The sequence below is a fragment of the Acanthaster planci genome, linkage group LG01 (genome assembly GCF_054643075.1).
Source record: "Acanthaster planci isolate LZ-2023a linkage group LG01, COTS_SCS, whole genome shotgun sequence".
NCBI lineage: Eukaryota > Metazoa > Echinodermata > Asteroidea > Valvatida > Acanthasteridae > Acanthaster > Acanthaster planci.
Genome location: NC_141777.1, coordinates 39,415,004 through 39,436,988, shown reverse-complemented (window position 1 = coordinate 39,436,988; position 21,985 = coordinate 39,415,004). Strand labels below are relative to the sequence as shown.

Sequence of the window (21,985 nt, the reverse complement as noted above, 5' to 3'; positions counted from 1 at the left end):
AAAACAACCCAGAGATAACCCCCATAACACAGAAGGAAACTAAAAACTCACAGGAATCAAACCCTAGTCACAGTGGTGAGAGAAGAGCACAAGCCATTCATGCTAACCTTACACTACCATATCATGATGTGACATCTGACCCAAATATTGGTTTCCTAGCAAGGTTGTAGTTGGTATAGCTCTGAAATTCAATCAACCTACTTAAAAATCCTTCTCTCCCAAAAACAACAAAAATTATTTATCTGTTTGAATTGATACAAGGTCTCTTGCTGAAACCTACAACTTCTATTACAATTCACCTTCCTTTACACACTACTGACTCTAGAAATTTATGCCATGTAACTTGGACAAAAATCTACTCATGGATACCATCTTTAAGGAGGCTGTAGTGGGATGACGTGAATGTAGAAAATCCACATCTATGCTGGCTTGGATGAGGTTATGTGCCAGGTGGGCCGAGACTTCAGCATCGTCTGAAAATTGAAACAGCAATCCACAAATATGAAAAGAAAAGAATTTCTTTGATATTAAAAGCGAGGCATTATGATTTGCAAAGTAAAGGAGCAACTGCCATCCTACACTGACTGATCCATTGTTCCCATCAATCTTCACAGTGAATGACAGCAGAGAAATGATTGAGTAAATTGCATGGTTTAAAATGTGATACTTTACCAGCAAGAAGGCTCTCCATATGAAGACTAGTAATCTCTTTCTCCTGTACCCCACTTCCTTTCTCTGTTAACAGGTGTAAACACATAAAATGATAAACATTTTTGGAAGTGGATGGGATTTCAAGCTATTCATGGTGACAGACAACTGAGATGGAAAGCTTGCGGTAAACACCATGCAATATCTAGATATTGCATGGTGTTTACCGCAATCTTTCCATCTTAATTTTTGAAGTGCTGAACAGGCGTTGAGGGAGGTAAACATTTATCTACATGAAGTATAAATCAATGTGTTCATTAATTCAAAAACCATCAGCATTGCTATCCAATAAACTGATCACACACCATGTTGGAATGCTAAACAATGAGTCATGTGAGTATAGTGAGTGGCACAGTGACAACATTCTCTCACTAACCCGAACATTTGTTATTTCCAATGAGAAAGTAAAGCAATCCCACAAGGTGGCAAACTTCATATAAGCCAGTGAAATATACAGCAAAACAAGCCAAGTGGTGAGATCTGGTCTCTGGGCTGCTTCAGGTGTTTTTGCGCTTACCGATTTCCTTTCCTAGTTTGACAGTGAAGATGAAGGAATCTTCTAAGAAGGTAAAGACTAATTCCTCCTCGGTATCCTTACGCCATCTCCATTGTTGCAAGCTGAGTAACACCAGAAAAGGTCAAGCAATTCTACATGTATGTCTTAAACATCATTACAATTACAAAGGCCTAGATTCTATCTTTCACAACTCCACAGCGAAAACTGGCTAGGGAGTTAAATGAGGTTGTTGCAGTGGAATTTGCCAGTCAGCCCTCTGACTGGACAGACAAATACAGGCGTGCAACTAAAAGTCAGAAAAAAAGGACATTCAAACTGCACGTACAAAAGACTTTCAAAAACATTTTTCAAAAATTTGCAACGGCATACGTAGGAAGCAACCAGGCAGGAAATCAAGTTATGTAAGTCAAATCTGCATGTCTTACAAGATGATAGAATTGGGAAGAGGGATCCTGAACATTCTCAGGCGAACTAGAGTCAGATAAAATCTAGAAACTAATGAATAAAGTCAGCATTTTACTAGGATGGAAAGTGAGACAAGATTGATTCTATTAATTTTCTTTCAAGAATTATAATAATGCATAACAGCAATTATAGAATGGACTCTATTGTATCTTTTTCTGTAGAGTGTTTAAGATTACTCATGTATACATGTATTTCAGAGGTTGCCAGTGTGGCCTTTCTTTCACGTGCAGCCTTGTAAAAACTCCTGCCAATGAACACATACATGTACATACAAAGGGCTTTGCTGTAGTCAGTGACGCATCTGTCTTGTGGCAACCAGAAACTTACCAGTGAATGTCCTCCAATTTCATCAATGCCTCCTCCAGAGCATCATTAGATGTAGTCTGGTTGCTAAGCAACATCTCCATCTCTCTTGCATCAGCCAGCTCCTCTTTGTATTGTTTGATTTCCTCCTTTAGTCTCAAGGATTCACTAAATCAAAAGGCAGAGGACGAGGCATTGAATTAATTAAGATCCTTTTTCTTAACTTTGCTAGCAAGATGATACTAGCACTACAAATGAAAAAAGATGCCACTAGGACAAATTTCCTTTTGACTGCATGCCAAAAGGCCTTATGATATTAAGAATGTCCATCTCTCATTCTTGTGTACTTGTCAAATGTACAGCTTTGTATCAAACTACCATCATCCTATGTGTACCTCTGCAAAGCTACTTTACTCGTCTTCATTTCTTCAACTTCCTCCTGCTTCTCTGCTAGTTGCTGTCGTTGGTTGATGAACTCCTCAACACGCTCCTGGCTGGGTGGTTCAATTCTCTGAAGTCGTGTTACAGTGTCATCTAAACCTTCCTTGACTGTTGAAACAATTAACAACAAATATCAAAAGAGGCATGATATCGGAGAACCTAAATGATCCTTGACTAATCTCTAGATTTATTTCTAAAAATTAAGATTAAAAACAAAGCAACATATGCTGTGAGTTGACAAGTCACTACTGGACTGGAAAAGGTGAAGGAGGATCAGAGATCCTGGAAAAGGGGTTGAAGTTTGAAGTCTGTGCTCTAAATCTAAACTACTTCAAGTACCAGGTGGATGTGATAAAACATAAACTCCATTATTCCTAACCCTTAAAGATTCTTCCAACTCCAGCGCAAGGTTTGGGAAAACTTTGATGAGTTTAATTGAAGGAAGATCAGAGATCCTGGAAAAGGGGTTGAAGTTTGAAGTCTGTGCTCTAAATCTAAACTACTTCAAGTACCAGGTGGATGTGATAAAACACAAACTCCATTATTCCTAACCCTTAAAGATTCTTCCAACTCCAGCGCAAGGTTTGGGAAAACTTTGAAGAGTTTAATTTTAAAGAGTGAGGGGAGGCAGAGCAGTCACCATTACTTTCCCTGGTATTTGATACCCTCAGATGCTTTGGGAGAATCATGGATGATTCCAAGAAAAACCTGCTTTTCTTTTAGGGTAACATGCAGGGGAACTGAAAGGTAAAATAAAGTTAATGTTGAGTTAGAAGTAAGTATTTGATAATGCTGTCCGATGCTGAAACATGAGTTGGTTACATTTTTCAAGCTCTTCCATGTTCTTGATCAGTGTGTCCAGTGAAGATGATAGACTTGATAAGATTTCATTCATCTCAGCTTCAGTTTTCTGTGGACAAAATGTGAAAATAAACAGAGTCAACGAAACGTCACTGTTTTCATGAGGAGACAAATTTGACCAAAAATCTTCACTTTTTCAAATTTATAGGATTTTTGGTATCTAATGCCGCCAACTTAGTGGAATCGTTTTGACCTAATCTACTGAAACAGGCTAAATCAGCCTCCACGGGCAAAATTCACTCAACACTCATTTTATATTTTCAAAAAAGGAACAAATGCATGCTCAACAGAGATAACATTAAGTAATGGAGCGCAAAACCCATTTTGTGGTTTTCACAAAGAGACATTGTCTGCCCTGAGTTGAAGTGCACCCTCACTGGCCAAAGAAAAAGACTGGTACAAAGTTTTCCAACTGGGTTCTTGCATGTTCGGCATGCACACAAAGACCATACATTCCAGAAAAATTTGCTGCACATACTCAGTGTGCCCCACGTCAAACGCGCATAAACTTGACAGGGTAATTTCTCACATTTTATGGCAGTTTAGATGTATGCCTTTGCACACTGAAATAGTGAAATTAATCAACTTGTGAAGTTAATCTCTACTACTTCTCTGTTGTAAAAGGGACCAATTTCAAATGTGATTTTCTTAAAAGTTTACTTGACGCTGCATAATCAGATTTGCCTTTGTGAAACTGATAAACTGAATCCCAAAGAAATGGACGAGGTACACATACATGTCAATCAGTTTCTGATTCAATAATTTTTGATCATTTTCTGCAGTAAAAAAGAAAATCCAGAGGCAAAATCTGAATCTCCAACTTGTACATTTGAATATCTGTTTGGAAAAAAGGTAAAATACTCATGATCAAAATGTGAAAATATTACAGCAGACAAACGTCCTAATTCTTGGACATCTTTTATTTTAGTATTTTAATTTATTTAGTATTTCACAGTTGGTGTAACAAGAATGTTAATCATACATGTATGAGCAAATGTTAACATTTGGCAAAGTTCTAATAATGACAGACCTTTAATGATTGATGTGTCTTATTCACCATCTTCTGTCTCCATTCTTGAAAGCTTGCTTTAGACATCTTGGTACAAGCTTTGTATAAAGACTCAATATGATCCTGAAGATGTGCAGCCTGACAAGAAGAAATATGCAGTCAAACAATACCTGTCAACTCCTTGCTACATGTATTAAAGGCCTTTGTTTGATGGTTTCTTGGGTTCCATTGTAACCAATAAGGTAACAGCTTGCCACAAGCAAACAGAAAACCTATTTTTAACATTTATTATTTATACCCTGCTGATAAGAATAAGTATCACGGAGGAACATTTTTATATCTTGGTTAAGTATAAAACATATTCAAGCTTGATAGGATAACATGTTTTTGAAAAATGGAGAATATCTACAAGGATGGCCCCATGACCAGTCTCGCACAATTAAATACGGCCCTTCCATAAGTCAGCCCACATATCGGAAACGTAAGGCATTTTTTGAAAACCAACAACATACACGTACCCAGAGTTAAATTACCCAGCAAACTAGCTACACTGTACATGTACCCTCAACAAACAAAAACAACAATTTCAACCATCCACCCACTGACTACTCCAACCTTCACCAATCAAGTGTGTATTTGTTCCAAGTACATTGTACCTGCTCTGGTGGTGCACACTCTACCTCAGTCACAATGTCAGGGTTATTTTCTGACATACGTTGTTCCTGTTCATTCACTGCTCCCTGCATCCTGAGAAATTGCCACAAAGATGAAGATAAATTATAAATTGATTGCTAAGCAGGAGAACTGTCTTGTACAGTTGATGTAACAATATCTGTTAAGTGAAGCAACACAACTGCCTTGAGGCAAAACACAAATATGCTGTGTACTGTCCTCGGTATGTAATGTCGCCATCGGCAGTAAAAAGTGGAAACCTGACTATTATTGTCATGTGCAAGCTTGTGGCATTCCTCTATGGTTTAATGGAGAGGTGCCCATTGCAATCAATCTATTCCAGCACTGACAAGGCACGCAACGTTTCCTTGATTCTTGTAAGAGGGCTAAAGGCTATGTCGGAATCATCAGCTGCGGCTAGCAATGTATGCCTCTATTGGAAATGGCTACATCCCTAGCCAGTGACTTCAATAGGCATACATGTTTTCTACAGTCATAGCCAAGTCCTTCAGAAAAAGCCGCATAGCATGGTTTACAGTTCCCCAACAAAACTCCATAGGCAGGACATGACACTTAGCCTTATATTGTTGTAACTTTGGTTCTAGCAATTCCAACCTCCCAATGAGTATATAAGGACAGGTATTTGGCGCAAGGGTACAATTAGCTAAAAACATATTATTTTCTTCAATAATGCCTCAAACTTAAGGATTGTCCATCAATCACTGTCCAATTATTAGACCATAGCACTACACAGAGTAGTGTTTGTAAATTGTGCTTGTTGTGGTTGGACTTACTTTTCAATGGACATTGACAGGTGATTGACAGCCCATTCATACAAATCCTTCTTGGGCTTTGTGATGAAGTGATCTTCCATGAAATCGCTCAGGGTCTTAGGAGATGCAGTCTGTAGCAAGAAGTGAAGAGGTAGGAATTACTGGGCTGAGTACATGGGAAAAGGAATATGACTTTTACTAGAAATATCACTATTAACTAGGGGAGGGCAACTTCTCTAGCACATCCAACCTGCTGAATGTTACCAACAATGGCTTTCTACATGATGTATCTGAGCTAATGGCTGGACATGACAACAGAAGTACTACTGGTAGGTTTTCAAAGCAAAGAGTATTTTTCTGGCAGAAATTCAAAGACATTACCAAGTCTCATACCACTGTTGGAGAAGCATCCATTGCATATTCTTGTTATATCTTAATGACAACACTCTATGATATGATCTGCTTCTTATCTGATGTACATGTAAGACATACAGGTTGAAAGGCTGAAAGATGTCTTCATACTTGCGGTAAGAAGGGTATAACGCTACGGCGACCCTTGGACATGCTAGTGGTCAAGAACTGAAGGAATTTACACATAGACACTGGCCCAGGTGTTGGCTTAGTCTGTTGGGAAAAATATATATTAAATCTGTAGGTCACTCCGTAGTATGTGAGGAAACAATAAACCAAATGCGTTGCATGTTAAGAGATACCAACATATATTAAATCTGTAGGTCACTCCGTAGTACGTTTAGGAAACAATAAACCAAATGCATTGCATGTTAAGAGATACCAACATATATTAAATCTGTACGTCACTCCATAGTACGTTTAGGAAACAATAAACCAAATGCATTGCATGTTAAGAGATACCAACATATATTAAATCTGTAGGTCACTCCGTAGTATGCAAGGAAACAATAAACCAAATGCATTGCATGTTAAGAAATACCAACATATATTAAATCTGTAGGTCACTCGGTAGTGTGCAAGGAAACAATAAACCAAATGCGTTGCATGTTAAGAGATACCAACATATATTAAATCTGTACGTCACTCCGTAGTACGTTTAGGAAACAATAAACCAAATGCATTGCATGTTAAGAGATACCAACATATATTAAATCTGTAGGTCACTCGGTAGTGTGCAAGGAAACAATAAACCAAATGCATTGCATGTTAAGAGATACCAACATATATTAAATCTGTAGGTCACTCCGTAGTACGTTTAGGAAACAATAAACCAAATGCATTGCATGTTAAGAAATACCAACATATATTAAATCTGTAGGTCACTCCATAGTACGTTTAGGAAACAATAAACCAAATGCATTGCATGTTAAGAAATACCAACATATATTAAATCTGTAGGTCACTCCGTAGTACGTTTAGGAAACAATAAACCAAATGCATTGCATGTTAAGAAATACCAACATATATTAAATCTGTAGGTCACTCCATAGTACGTTTAGGAAACAATAAACCAAATGCGTTGCATGTTAAGAAATACCAACATATATTAAATCTGTAGGTCACTCCGTAGTACGTTTAGGAAACAATAAACCAAATGCGTTGCATGTTAAGAAATACCAACATATATTAAATCTGTACGTCACTCCGTAGTACGTTTAGGAAACAATAAACCAAATGCATTGCATGTTAAGAAATACCAACATATATTAAATCTGTAGGTCACTCCATAGTACGTTTAGGAAACAATAAACCAAATGCGTTGCATGTTAAGAAATACCAACATATATTAAATCTGTAGGTCACTCCGTAGTACGTTTAGGAAACAATAAACCAAATGCATTGCATGTTAAGAAATACCAACATATATTAAATCTGTAGGTCACTCCATAGTACGTTTAGGAAACAATAAACCAAATGCGTTGCATGTTAAGAAATACCAACATATATTAAATCTGTAGGTCACTCCGTAGTACGTTTAGGAAACAATAAACCAAATGCATTGCATGTTAAGAAATACCAACATATATTAAATCTGTAGGTCACTCCATAGTACGTTTAGGAAACAATAAACCAAATGCATTGCATGTTAAGAAATACCAACATATATTAAATCTGTAGGTCACTCCGTAGTACGTTTAGGAAACAATAAACCAAATGCATTGCATGTTAAGAGATACCAACATATATTAAATCTGTAGGTCACTCCGTAGTATGTGAGGAAACAATAAACCAAATGCATTGCATGTTAAGAAATACCAACATATATTAAATCTGTAGGTCACTCCGTAGTACGTTTAGGAAACAATAAACCAAATGCATTGCATGTTAAGAGATACCAACATATATTAAATCTGTAGGTCACTCCGTAGTATGTGAGGAAACAATAAACCAAATGCATTGCATGTTAAGAGATACCAACATATATTAAATCTGTAGGTCACTCCGTAGTATGTGAGGAAACAATAAACCAAATGCATTGCATGTTAAGAGATACCAACATATATTAAATCTGTAGGTCACTCCGTAGTATGTGAGGAAACAATAAACCAAATGCGTTGCACGTTAAGAGATACCAACATGTATTAAATCTGTACGTCACTCCGTAGTATGTGAGGAAACAATAAACCAAATGCATTGCATGTTAAGAGATACCAAAAAATAAACATGCATTTCACAGTTCTTCGTGAACTAGTAAAATGCAATTTCCAAAAAAGTAGCCTAAGCTGCTGGGAAAATTGCACCCCTCTCGGTCCTGCTTAGCGCCCATACAGGTACTCTCTGGACCAAATAACAGTGGTTGGTATAGAGGCTTCATGTCACGTTTACTGTAAATGTGGTTGTGAGGTTGATGTGTACATAGTAAAAGAGTTTAAGTCCATGCATGGTTTTAAAGTGACCAAGACTTACATGTAATTACAGTTTAATGCCCAACTTCCATATTTGTTGAAAATGGAAAACTTACTGATGAAACATCAGTTTGGAGATTCAACAGGGATGCTGGCAAAATATCTTGCACTCTTGATGCAATGTCAGTGTTCAGCATTGGAGGTACATGTACATCTTGGGCTCCAAGGTCAGCAGAGGATGACAGTTCATGGGCACTTGTACTCTCACAATCTGGAGACAAATAGGAGGCCACTGGTTAAAAAGATTGAATCTTGTTCACTGAAGGAATACTGGTTTTCTGTAAAACTGGTATGTTGTGGCTTTTGAATATTCTTAAAAGAAATAACAGTGTTTCAACAAAGGGAAAATAATCTGAAATACCAACAAAGAAGCATTTGAACATTAGAGAAATGAGTATATTATAACTTATGAAACAAACTATATAGGGAATCTGACTAGGTGCTTATAAATGATCATAAAGATGAACAAGAAATTGACTGGAGCGGAATTTGAACCTGTGACCTCTGGAACACTGTACCAGTGCTCTCCCAACTTAGCTATCCAGCCCTATGTCGGTAGTTTTCCCATTTGTCATTATCTCTGTTCAAGGGGGGCCCTGGCCAGAAGCCAATAAACCTGGAACACCATGTAGCCAGGGATCCCACCCCAATAACACTATACAAGCTGGGAAGTGGTGAACAGGGATCACTCAAAGAGTGGTAGAGCACTGCTACGGTGTTCCAGAGGTCGCAGGTTCAAATCCCGCTCCAGTCAATTTGTTTGTTCATCTTTACAAGCATTTATAAGCACCTAGTCAGTTTCCCTGCATAGTTTGTTTCATAATATATGTTCAAAAGCCATATCCTTTTTGAGTGATCTCTGTTCACCCCTTCCCACGTTATATCATGTAATTGGGGTGTGATACATGTACATGGTGTTTCAGGTTTAATGGCTTCTGGCTAGCGCCACCCGAACAGAGAAATTGACAAATGGGAAGAACCACTAACATAGGGCTGGATAGCTCAGTTGGTAGAGCGCTGGTACGATGTTCCAGAGGCTGCAGGTTCAAATTCCACTCCAGTCAATTTCTTTGTTCATCATTATATGAATTTAAACTTCACAGCTTTCATTTATTCTAACTCAAAAATTTAACTTGGGAGAAATGGGAGAAACTTAGTCTTACCAGTCTGATCTTTCATAGCTTCCACCATCATCGATCGGGTCACTCCAGCTTCAGCTGATAACTGGACAAAATCTTCTGTGTTCTCCAACCACACTGGCTGTTCATTTTCGATGCCATCAGATGAGTCCAGGCTACCCCAGCGATTCAGATCTCCAATGACTGGCATGTCTTCTTCAGTGGGACTAACTTGGTCACCGGTGGCAGCTGCTGGATTACAGACATCATCCGTTGACTGGGTGGTGTCAGAAGTGGGATTCTCTGCAAGTGTGCATGCTGCTGATGGCTTATCGAGGGTGTACGTGTCAGAGCGCCTACACGTAGTCAATGGTTCTGTTGCAGCTATGCTGATGGACACAGGTTCAATTGTAAATGTATCAGAACTTCGTTTTGTTAATTCTTTACATATGGTCGATGATGATGACTCAAGACATTCCTGAAACATTGAAACGTGACCATCAAGGCTGTTGTCCTCCATGGAATCCCTCGCATCCTTCATCTCTGGTCTTGTGCTACCTCCATGGCCTGGTGTTTGCTCTGATGATTGAGCAACGTTGTAAGTTGATTCCTGTGATGATTTCTGCACCAGAGAAGTTACTCCCATTGTTTTGCCATCAAGTACATCAATGCATTTTGTTAGCTGTGTCTGGCTGATTTCCTCACCAGTTGAGAGCTGAGAGGAATCTACTTGAGGGATCTCATGAGAATGTTGTATGGCATTCCTGCTTTTAATCCCTCCAATGCCTGTTGTCAGTTCCATCTTTCCTGTGACCTCACGGTCAAAGAAACCAGTTTGATGTGATGGAAGTTGATCTGTGGTGTGAGGATAATTGATCTTACCAAGAGACTGTGGTATGTCTTTCTCAACAATCCCACCCGTGCAAGTTGTCATTTCCATAGATGCAGTGTTATCAGATGTAAAGATACGAGTCTGGTCCAAGGGATGTTGCTGTTGAGACGATGAACTAATCACTGAGTCTGTCATTTGAGGAGGTAACTTTGTATTCATCACATGCAAGTGATCTGGATGGTCAACATCTGTGCTATCAGGAACCGTTGCTTCTTCTACAGACTTCTTTGAGAGGAGACCTCCAATGCAAGCTGTCATCTCCATTCTAGCAGTGTTATCTGAAGTGAACACTCTTGTCTGGTCATCAAGGCCATGAGGTTGAGGTCTTGCTGCAAAGGCTGGTAGATGAAGCCCACCGATGCACTTTGTCATGTCCATGCTTGCTGTGTCGGAAGAGAAAATCCTAGTGCAATCACCAAGCTGTTTCATGGTCTCTCCCTGACATGAATCAGCTGACATCTTAGGAAATATCCCATCTACACAGGTAGTTATTTCCATTTTAGTAGTGTCATCAGGAGCAGCAATGCACTGAGCTCTATGGCTGGATGTAGAAACCACTGATGGAAGTGGTTTAAGAGAACCAACACTCGTTGTTAATTCCATCTGTGCTGTCTCATCTGCAGTGAATATACATGTTTTATCAATGTGCATTGTTGACACTAGTTGTGTGTCTGTCGTTTTGGAGGAATCTTCCAACACACCCCCAATACAAGTTGTTATTTCCATTCTGCCGGCGTCATCTGAAGGGAAGGTTTTGGTACGGTCTTCAGGATTGTCCAATGACAGAGGATGTGAGACCCCTTTACTGATCTCTAGTTCTGATCTGGGTTGCTTCTCAATCGAGTCAACAGTGTGTATTTGTTTTCCCCCTACAGGGCATGATCTTGATTCTAAGATCAACCCATCAACACACGTTGTAAACTCCATACCAGCCATATCCTCAGACTTAAACATCTGTGTTTTGTCCAAACCAGTTAGTTCATCAGCAACTGATTTCTTGTTGGGCTCATCTACTTGCTTTATTTTGGCTTTATGACTTGATCCATCAGCAGGTTCAGTGGACTCTTTTCTCTTTGAACATTCAGATGCAAACGACAACATACTTCCTTGTTGATTAACCTCTTGGTGTGAAGTCAATGTGCCTAGTTTTGTGAAGCTTGTTCTCTCGTCCAAGCATTCCGTCATCTCCATAGCTGCAGTCACATCATCACGATGGAAGACCCTCGTTTGCTCTGCTGTCTGTGGTTGACTGCCTCCCCAAGAATTTGGACTGTAGCTATTTTCCCCTTTTATGCAGGTTGTCATCTCCATGGAGACAGTGGTGTCATCACGACAGAAGACTGTAGTTTTATCCTCTTCTGCACATGGTTGGTTGTTGTACTTCTGGATAGACCTCTTTCCGCTTGACTTTGAGAAGTTCACATTTCCATCCAAGCAAGTCGTCATTTCCATGGCAGCTGTGGTATCATCAGAACGGAAGATTTGCGTTTTCTCTGCCCCTACACTTCCTTGGAGGTTGACTGAAGAATTCAAATTAGTGCTGGCTTTGTTCAGTAATGGGAGACCTGTCTTTCCATCCAAGCAAGTCGTCATTTCCATGGCAGCTGTGGTATCATCAGAACGGAAGATTTGCGTTTTCTCTGCCCCTACACTTCCTTGGAGGTTGACTGAAGAATTCAAATTAGTGCTGGCTTTGTTCAGTAATGGGAGACCTGTCTTTCCATCCAAGCAAGCCGTCATTTCCATAGATCCTGTGATGTCATCTTGGTGAAAAATTCTTGTTTTCTCTCCTACGGTGTTCATTTCCTGTCTACCATCAAAATCTTCTTTGTACATGTAGGTGTGATTTTGTGACTTTTCAGGATACTCCTGGACACTTAAACAAGTTGTCATCTCCATGGCAGCAGTGGTATCATTTTGATAGAAGATCCTTGTTTGCCCATCTGGTCCTCGATAATTTGAAGAGTTAGGGATTTGTAGATTAGTGCAAGTGGTCAAGTCCATCTCACTTCCATCAATTTTCCCATCAAAGATTTGAGTTATGTCTGTGAGTGGCCTACCAGATTGACGCTTTTGACCTGAGGCTTGAGGTTGTTCTGGTTGTTTCTGTACACCATCTATACACTGTGTCAGCTCCATACTTCCCTTATCATCATCCCCAAACCTCACAGTCACGTCTGGATGCCTGACTGAAACGGCAAATGCATCTTTGACTTGAAGCACACTGCCCACACAAGTTGTGAGATCCATTCCTGATGATGTCTCACCATCCCGATCAAAAAACCGAGTCTTCTGTTCCTCATCCGGATGTTTATTCACATTGCTCAGTACCACGGAATGACCCAGGGGACTAAAGTCATCACTGGGACAAGACTCAGCAAAAGACTTCAGGAAAGTGCCAGCATCTTTCTTCTTGGTTCCTCCATTTGTTTCAACACTTACACAAGCTGTCAAATCCATTTCTGATGCCGTTTCATCCTGAGTGAAAAAACATGTTTGATCTGACAGCACTTCAGAGGGCTGACTCTTGTTTCCCAACAGAGACTGTAAGAAGCTTTTTGCGTCTTTCCTCTTTACTGGACCTCCAGATTCATGGCTAGCGCTACTGACAGTGTCAAGGAAGGATTGTTGAGGGAAATCTTTGTTGTCCTGTTTGGCTGCCTGGTTCTCATCTGCGTAGGTGGAAGATGTTGAATGCACAGGTTGACCAAAATTCTCCTCAACTGTTTTAGAGGACATGAAGGACTTTAAAAATGAACTGGCATCTATTTTCTGGACATAGGCCTCCCCTGTCACATGCTCATCATTTGCTGGACTCTCTTGGTCTTCATAGCCAGCTGGGAACTGCTCTTGGCACAGCTTGAGCTCAAAATTAGCTGCGTCAAACAGATCAACATCTGGATTGTGGACTTCCAAATGACTTGCCGAGGAAACATCGCTGCTGTGGCAGGAACTGCTGAAGGAGTCTACCATTGGAAGGGTGCAGTGATATCTTGGCCCTACCAAACCAACAGCAACGCTGCTGTGATTACTAGCGGCTCCAGGCCAACTTGGCACCTCATCTGTTTCAGGATTGCTGGGATCTGATCTCCCTCTAGCACTTCTCCCAACCTGTGTTTCCAAAGGCAGTTCAAATGTCTCATCAATCACAGGCAACTGAACAGCAGCCTCCCTTGGTTGTGGGTATGAGTAGGGCATCATTGATTCCTGGACATCTTGATGAGACTGGTTCTTTATGGGGCCGGAAAGGAGGGTTTCTAGACCTGGAAATTAATTAAAAGATAATTCTATCATGTTTTACATTTTACCACCTTTAAACTGACTGAACTTTGACTACAGTAACAGGATGACCTTTTGCGTCTACAAGTACAGGCATGTTAAACTTTAAAATGTTTGGTCTGATATTTTGATTAGGTCTAATACTTACAAGTGAGTCCTGAATGGGTTCCAAACGTTCATTTTATTTCAATTATTTGTTTTTTTGCACTAACGTTAGAGCAGTTTAAAGCACTTTTTGCAGTGTTTACTGGAATGCAAGCAAAACATTGCAGGCCATATATCAGTGACCATACATCCACCACAGGTCAATTTTCAGCATGTTTGATTTCTTCCCTACCCGTGATGTCATAAGTTGAGGCGATCATGGAAGATAAGTTAATGATCGAATAATCTTGGGTTACTCGATATGCCTAAATGTGTCAAAAGGTCATGCAGAAATTAAATTTAACAAATTTGAACTGCCAAATGCAATGGATATCTGCACAAACACACATGTACATGTATCTGGCCTGTATTTGGGTCATTCTATGAGGTTGTGACGGTGTCAGTTGTTACATGGGTTCCGTAAAAAATAAACAGCTATTTCTCTGCATGTGGATTCCAAACTGACATTGTTATACATCTTGCAAGGCTGAATACAGAGGGGTGTGTTAGTTTTACAGAGTAAATGACCTACTCTACAGGTCATGACAGGTGGCAAAAGATGCAGATGTAATAAGTGACAACGTCACAAACTGTGCCCCAACCTCATGGAATGACCCATTTCACAAAACGTACTTGACTGTAATCACCTTTCCCCTCCATGCAACAACTTTTCTGAAATAATTCCAACAACTTTCCTCCACATCATTCACCTAAGCCACTATCTTTCTACATAGCATTGTGGGATACTTCCCCAAGTAACCAGCTCAGTGAGTAAGTTACTTGGCCCAGACCTGGGGAAAGCATGAAAAGTTACGTGAGTCAACTTGAATGCAGTCACTGCGTCGCACTTACCCAAGTAAGCACGGGGGAAGTAATCAAACACACTTAACGCTTGGTAACCTACACATTAAATAAATCCTGGGTACAAGGTGAAATCAACCACTGGTTGGTAAAAATGATGACTGATCAAATTTGGTGAAAGGTGTGCAATGGGAATGCAATGTCATCAAGTCTTTCTCTTTGTCACCAGTGACTTGAGCATCATATTCACATCATATTGAAAGGAATGGCTTGATGGCATACCTGTGATACAGTGCCCTGGTCCCACCGAGACATCTGACTGAAATGATTGAGTGGTTGTTGTCTCTTTCCCTGAACTGCTTGAGGATGATCTGCGAGAAACAAGAAAGAGGTGCATCACAAATGGGGATGACCAGAACAGGAAATGTCTCAGTTCAAACACATTACAGAAAACTCCTGTCAGAGACAATGTCAACTCCATTAGGAATTTGCCATGTTCTTTATGGTCCTGCACTGCTCCAAAGAAAGCAAATACAAGCACTGACCGCTGTTCCTGTCTGAGTACCTTTTGATGTTCCTAAAGTAATTCCAACATAGAAACATGGGGTACAGTTACCAAATGGAACAAAGAATGTTCTCCTTGGAACATTCTACAGCATTTCCACTTTTGAGACAATCCCTTAGTAAGGTGAATGACATGAAGTACACATTATCTGCATTCAGTCTCCTGTAGCCAGAGCACATATTTATTCCCATTCATAAATACCTTGTTTTAGTCAGAGAGTTAAAAGAGTCAATATATGACGGATTTCAAACAATTTTGTTCTAGAATTTTACTTTACTTTACGAACACCCCCATCCATATTATTTTACAGGTGTCCAAAGGAATCTCCTTACATGGACTTGGCATGCGCGTAGCAGGCCAGGACTTGCACACAGACTCTTGACCAATCAGAATTGATAAACTGTCTTGTATCCAAGTGCCACTGTGTGATTTACATAGCAGACGTTATCACTTCTCGGTGAGCATTATTAAATGTTAATATACAGTCAAGTTGCAGGCTGTTGAACAGGGAGACTCTCTGAGGTATTTATAAATGCAATTTAAAGATTGGAAAATGGTTTCCAAAAACAGTTGTGACGTAAAATAATCAGGAAAGGAAAGGACTTAATTTGCTGCACTATCAGGCCTCCACATTCACTTCCATATACCGGTAGTCGTTGACCTGATTAACTTCTCAGGCAAGAAGAGAGGTGTGTAATGTTGCAAACAAACAGTCAAGAAAAGTAAAAGATGAAAGGGGGAACAATGTCTTGGTACTGAAAGCAGAAATCAATGAGGATACATACTTGGTGTGAGCCGGTGGTTCAAAGTCCTGCTCTGGTGAGAATGGCTTCGTTGATTCCACATTGGTTTCTTCCAATAAATGCAGCTGGTTAGTAGTTAAAAATTCCCTGCAGGACACAAAGATCCAAAGGAAAGCAACATTAAAAAGGCATTCTGACAAAAGAAAACGTCCTACAAGAGCAGGGACTGGAAATGAAAAGAAGCTCAGCTGTGCAGGGTAGTTGTTAAATTACTGTACCCATTGTACATTGTGATTTGAAAGTTTGCATGGTGGAAGTAGTACAATATGGTAATGATCTGCAGGTACACCATGGGATCTATCTCTTCAACAAGAGGTGAGGTACTGAAGGGAACCGGTGAGGTAAGTGAGGAGGTACATTATTGTATCTCTAAGCTTCTCTATGCAGTTTTGCAAGCTGGCTTATCCAGTAGCCTAATGAAAATATTGCCAAGCTCATGATAGAGTTTGATAGATGTGAACTGCATTCAGGGTTCCTGCACCTAAAGGACAATTAAATTCCATGACTTTTCCATGACCAAATTATGAATATCCATGACCCAATAACACAATTTCTTGGACTATTCGGCCTTTTAAGTTATGAAAACAATCATACATTTTATGCACTTATTTCTGAGAATAGAACAGTGTTTGAAAAATTTCATGCCTTTTCCATGACTTGAGTCAGTTTTAAAAAACTCCACAACTTTTCCAGGCCTAGAAAACGAAAAAAATTTCCCTGACTTTTCCAGGCCTAGAAAACGAAAACAAATTTCCCTGACTTTTCATGACTTTTCCAGGCCTAGAAAACGAAAACAAATTTCCCTGACTTTTCATGACTTTTCCAGGCCTAGAAAACGAAAACAAATTTCCCTGACTTTTCCAGGCCTAGAAAACGAAAACAAATTTCCCTGACTTTTCATGACTTTTCCAGGCCTGGAAAACAAAAACAAATTTCCCTGACTTTTCATGACTTTTCCAGGCCTAGAAAACGAAAACAAATTTCCCTGACTTTTCCAGGCCTAGAAAACGAAAACAAATTTCCCTGACTTTTCATGACTTTTCCAGGCCTAGAAAACGAAAACAAATTTCCCTGACTTTTCATGACTTTTCCAGGCCTAGAAAACGAAAACAAATTTCCCTGACTTTTCATGACTTTTCCAAGCCTAGAAAACGAAAACAAATTTCCCTGACTTTTCATGACTTTTCCAGGCCTAGAAAGCGAAAACAAATTTCCCTGACTTTTCATGACTTTTCCAGGCCTGGAAAACAAAAACAAATTTCCCTGACTTTTCATGACTTTTCCAGGCCTAGAAAACGAAAACAAATTTCCCTGACTTTTCATGACTTTTCCAGGCCGTGAGAACCCTGTGCATTAATAGAAGACATCTTTTGGATCTCAATTTTTTTTCTGTTACCTTATAAAAATTAGTTTTGCGTGCATAATTTTGATAACCAAGTCCTTAGTCAGCAGGGTTTTTTTTGTAAATACTGTAGTGTTCCAAACAAAATGCAGATACCTACATTTATCTTGCTATTTCAATGATAAATTTATAAATACGTGCTAGGGTTAGGATTGATCTGGACTTACTGGACTTGGTATGTGTTAGCAAAGCTGACTCTTCTGGAAGAACGGCGTTTCTTCTTTGCCACACTATGCAAAGAAAGGAGATCAAAGTTATCATGAATACAAATTCACACTTTATGAATAATTCATCTTAGGACAAAGTCAAGGTTATTAACACCACATTTACAAAGTTGCATTATAACTAAGAATGTAAATCTTATACATGATTTTAACTTTGAAATGATTTTAATTAGATATTTTCTTCTTTCAATCATACTTGGTGGTGTCTCGCTCATCTGCGTTAGAATCCAAATCTTGCAAGGCATTCCTGGATGGTGACTTCAGAATCTGTAACAAGAATAAAAATTGGCATTATTATGATCATATCAGTCTGCAGACAAGTGTATGAGTATTGCTCTGTTCAGTAAGATGCAACAAGCATCAAGTCCCCTCTGAGATATGAGTCTTGGTGTCCTGTGTGAGTGGTGGACTTGAATCTGACACTGTTTTCGCCTGAGATATACATGTTATACAGACGTCTCTATGTTACAATGACTGAGTCTGGTATTCCAACAGCGCATATCCAATATGAAGCACATACGAAGTCACTTGAATACGTGTTCAAGGTCTGTCCTATCAACACATCCCTACGCGGACTCACACACGTGCTCTGTTGTCAGTCACGTTGTTTTTTAAATAAGCTACCCACCTTACTGATTGTTGGGTGTAATTGGATGAAGCAGAGGTTCTAGACAAGGCAGGTACATATAAACTACAGGTGGGAATACAAACTTACCGAAGACCGTCTCTTTTTTGGCCTGGGCCTTGTCTCCACTCTGTGCAACAGAAAAAAAAATGAAATGAAGAGATTCATGAGATGCAGCACCATGGAGACAAATTTACTCATCTATTTAAGAAAGAAACTGGAAATTCAACCTGCCATCCAAACATCAATTACATTTATGCCCCCCCTGAAGGTTTATTGACTCAATTAAGCAATATCCTCCCCATTTTTCTTCATATGATATCAACATTTGCCCATTTCTAACATCTTGAAGCTTCCTGTACGAGTACTCTACATGTACATACAGTAATAATAATAATAATTATCATTATAATAGAATAATAATAACTTATAAAGTGCAAGTATCTGGCACATGAAAGCTATTCACTGTGCTATTAGGGAAATCTACTGGTAAGTATGAACAAACAGCCTACAGGTAAGTTTTGAGGTGAGATTTAAAAGATCCAATGTCAGGTTGGGTCCATACATACATGTACATGTATGTAAAGACGTATTAACTTAGCTCAGCCTTGCTCAATCTGTAAAAGCTTCTAAAACCTCTTGTTGATGAAGGGTTTGAAGTGTTTGGATTAATACATGTACAAATTGTACACACAGACGAAGAGTGTACATGTTGTGTCCAGGGACATCACTGTAAAGCAAAGCTGGCTAACTTGAAAAACAGAGCAAAAAGAGAGCTGGAACTACATGTATCCGTATCATAAACACATTTTATCCATTTCAACACTATCAAGGGTAACATCGATTAATGGTCCTATTCTAAATGATTTTGAAATAACCCAGGAAAATTCGCTTGTGATATTGTCAGTTTGTGAAATCTGTCCAAAGTACTTTGTACCAGAAATGAGGACAATGGCACTACTCACCCAAGGTTCTCTCCCTCTGGGACAATTCTGATGCCACTCATAGTTACACAGTTGAGGAGAAGAGGTGATCTCTGTCACAAAGCTAAATTACATGTACAGTAGTTCTGCCTGTGTAGAGACACAAATTACCATGACTCTGTGGTTGGTGGGTGAATGGGTGGGGAGAATAAAGGGTCATGTTGAAGCACAAACATTCTTTTAACTTCCACGTTTCAGGGTCTAGGAGTCACACAAGCTACATTGGCCCTCCATTTCAGCCTCTTCTCACAGACTGGCCAACAATGGAAAGATTGGAAAGAAAGTTGCATTCCTACAAACCCCTCCATAAAGTCACTTCAACATTTCTGTGAATTTGTAGAAAAGACATGTACAGGAATTTAAAGCAGTCAAATGTTTCCAAGTTGGTTTGGATTGAATCTTTTGTATGCAGTGAACTGATAAAGCTAGCATACACAGCACAGCATACACGTACACGTATTATGCTCCATGTTAACTTGGATAGTCCTGGTACATGTATTTATGCAAGTACATATGTACATGTACATGTAGACTGAGACATTTATCACTTTTGAATGACTGTAGTCCAAGAGGAGAAGCACTTTGGAATCAAGACTATGACACTGTGCTGTGCCTGACAGGTTGCCAGGTTCAACTCCGATTTGTGTCCCTTTTGAATCGTTTCCTTTCTCTCAAAAAAGTTACACTCATTCCTGGATTGTTTAAATTAAATTCCAAGTTTTAGTATGGGCTATTTCATTTTCTTTTCCAAATTTGATTCCATATTTGCCCTTCACAATGTTGTGTATTGTAACACCAACCAGTTTAACAAGAGGCACAAGTTTAAATGTTGAGGGATATCAGTGAGGAAAAAAGGTTCAGAGCCTTAATAAGGGGAAAAGGTTTAAAACGGGAATAAATTTATGGGAGTTTATGGCACTCAAAAATTGGGATGGTCCAATATTGGATCTGTCTTTTTCAAGGGAAATACATGTAAGTTCCAAAACTGCACCTACAATGATGTAGTCTGAATCTGTTCTTTCCAATTTATAACTGTGAATACAACATCACAACATTAAATGACTACAGTATGTGTTAACTACATAAACTTTCTTGTTATGTTCAGGGTAAAATTTCCACTGTCCCAAAAAACTAATTTCATATACATGTGGGCTGTCGGTAAAATAGCAGTTTAAAATAAAGAGCCTAGTATACGGTAAAAATATGTGTTCCCACCAGTTTTGTTGGAGAACATAGCCTACATGTACGTGTCACACTACACTGTAGGCCTTCTTACTAGCCTGTTAACTCTCCATAGAAACTGTACAAAACCAAGGAAGTAGCGTCAGAATGAAAAAAGTTCTCCCAACATCTACCTTGTTCCTTTTGACAGGAAGTCCAACAAGTTTCAGGTTTTTTAACAAAATTAATATCATTGGACAGAGAATTAACAATAACATTCAAAGTGTGTCATTCATCCGGGGTACGTTCTTGCAGTTTGGAGATATTCCAATCACATGTAAATTATCTATTAAAAAAATATTGAGTAAATAAGGGGTCTCCAAGGGCCTCTTAAATTTGTTTGAAACTATAAATTCCCTCCCCCTGTGATTTTTATACACCAAATGAATCCTTACTAAAATACTAGGTCCTATACGTACATGTAAATTTATAAACTAAAATGTGACTTGGCCTTAAAAGAGTTAAACAAAGTATGATTTTTCATGGACCACCTCACAAAAAATTAACCATGTCACCTCCAGAAATGATGGTGAAAATTGCCTGTGGCACTATCTGACCTTGGAAACACTTGTTTCAACAGGAAAAATGGGCAAACATTGCTTTTCCTTCTCACAGTGCCTCTCTAACATCATGCAAAATCACCCATGCAGCTGGCGTGGGGAGTTCCATATACATGATATTGGTGTCAGGTCAACTCGACCGTTTGCCAACTCGACTCTCGACCAACTCGACTCTCAACCAACCCGACCGTGCAAACGGTGCAACAGGGACAGAAATGTCCCAAACAGTGAAATTTTGCAAGGAAAATTCCGAAGCATTCACATAAAAACTCAGATTTTTTTTTTCAGACAAGTCTCATACTAGGTTTCAGCACAGGGGCATCAAGTGTTGTCCGTATATGGAACTCCCCGGCATAATGTTGAAACTTTTTTGGAGTGTTGTTAGGCTAGCTGATGTCCGACACATGCATGTCACTGTGACCATGACACGACTAGCATGACTAGAATTGACTGATGAACATCACGTCAAAAATGTGCCATTTTTATCGTATAATCTGTACTTTCTGAATCAATCGTATTGCAAACGATAATATGTAATCCTTATGGTTATATTAATGACAAAATCGCACATTTTTATATTCATGTTTCAGAATCTTCGCCTCTTTTACCTTTTTGGGACGATCCCGATAATGCCGATGCAACTGCCACAAAAAGTTTTGAACAAACCGCTCCAGCTCTGCAAAAATATTTGAATTAGTCTGAAAATCATAATGAATCATACTCTTTGTGGCATATTCGTC

General features: G+C 39.2%; 1 protein-coding gene across 2 annotated transcripts in view; it reads right to left on the bottom strand.

The window, feature by feature from the left end:
• The window catches only part of LOC110980557 (uncharacterized), a 24,761-nt gene extending 2,776 nt beyond the window's left edge, over positions 1 to 21,985 (bottom strand). For both annotated transcript variants that reach the window (XR_015426371.1, XM_022237365.2), the window contains exons 1-19: positions 21,854 to 21,985; positions 19,447 to 19,554; positions 18,572 to 18,611; positions 18,053 to 18,123; positions 17,800 to 17,862; positions 16,213 to 16,317; positions 15,145 to 15,233; positions 9,792 to 13,901; positions 8,685 to 8,839; positions 6,272 to 6,373; positions 5,771 to 5,880; positions 4,961 to 5,051; positions 4,326 to 4,442; positions 3,257 to 3,344; positions 2,389 to 2,542; positions 2,018 to 2,161; positions 1,226 to 1,326; positions 673 to 735; positions 370 to 473 (exon numbers count right to left, since the gene is read on the bottom strand). Coding sequence is in view for 1 of the 2 variants with exons in the window: in XM_022237365.2 (XP_022093057.2) it covers positions 370 to 473; positions 673 to 735; positions 1,226 to 1,326; positions 2,018 to 2,161; positions 2,389 to 2,542; positions 3,257 to 3,344; positions 4,326 to 4,442; positions 4,961 to 5,051; positions 5,771 to 5,880; positions 6,272 to 6,373; positions 8,685 to 8,839; positions 9,792 to 13,901; positions 15,145 to 15,233; positions 16,213 to 16,317; positions 17,800 to 17,862; positions 18,053 to 18,123; positions 18,572 to 18,611; positions 19,447 to 19,487 (5,748 nt within the window). In the remaining variant the exon portion in view is untranslated. The remainder of the gene's footprint in view (positions 1 to 369; positions 474 to 672; positions 736 to 1,225; positions 1,327 to 2,017; positions 2,162 to 2,388; positions 2,543 to 3,256; positions 3,345 to 4,325; positions 4,443 to 4,960; positions 5,052 to 5,770; positions 5,881 to 6,271; positions 6,374 to 8,684; positions 8,840 to 9,791; positions 13,902 to 15,144; positions 15,234 to 16,212; positions 16,318 to 17,799; positions 17,863 to 18,052; positions 18,124 to 18,571; positions 18,612 to 19,446; positions 19,555 to 21,853) is intronic.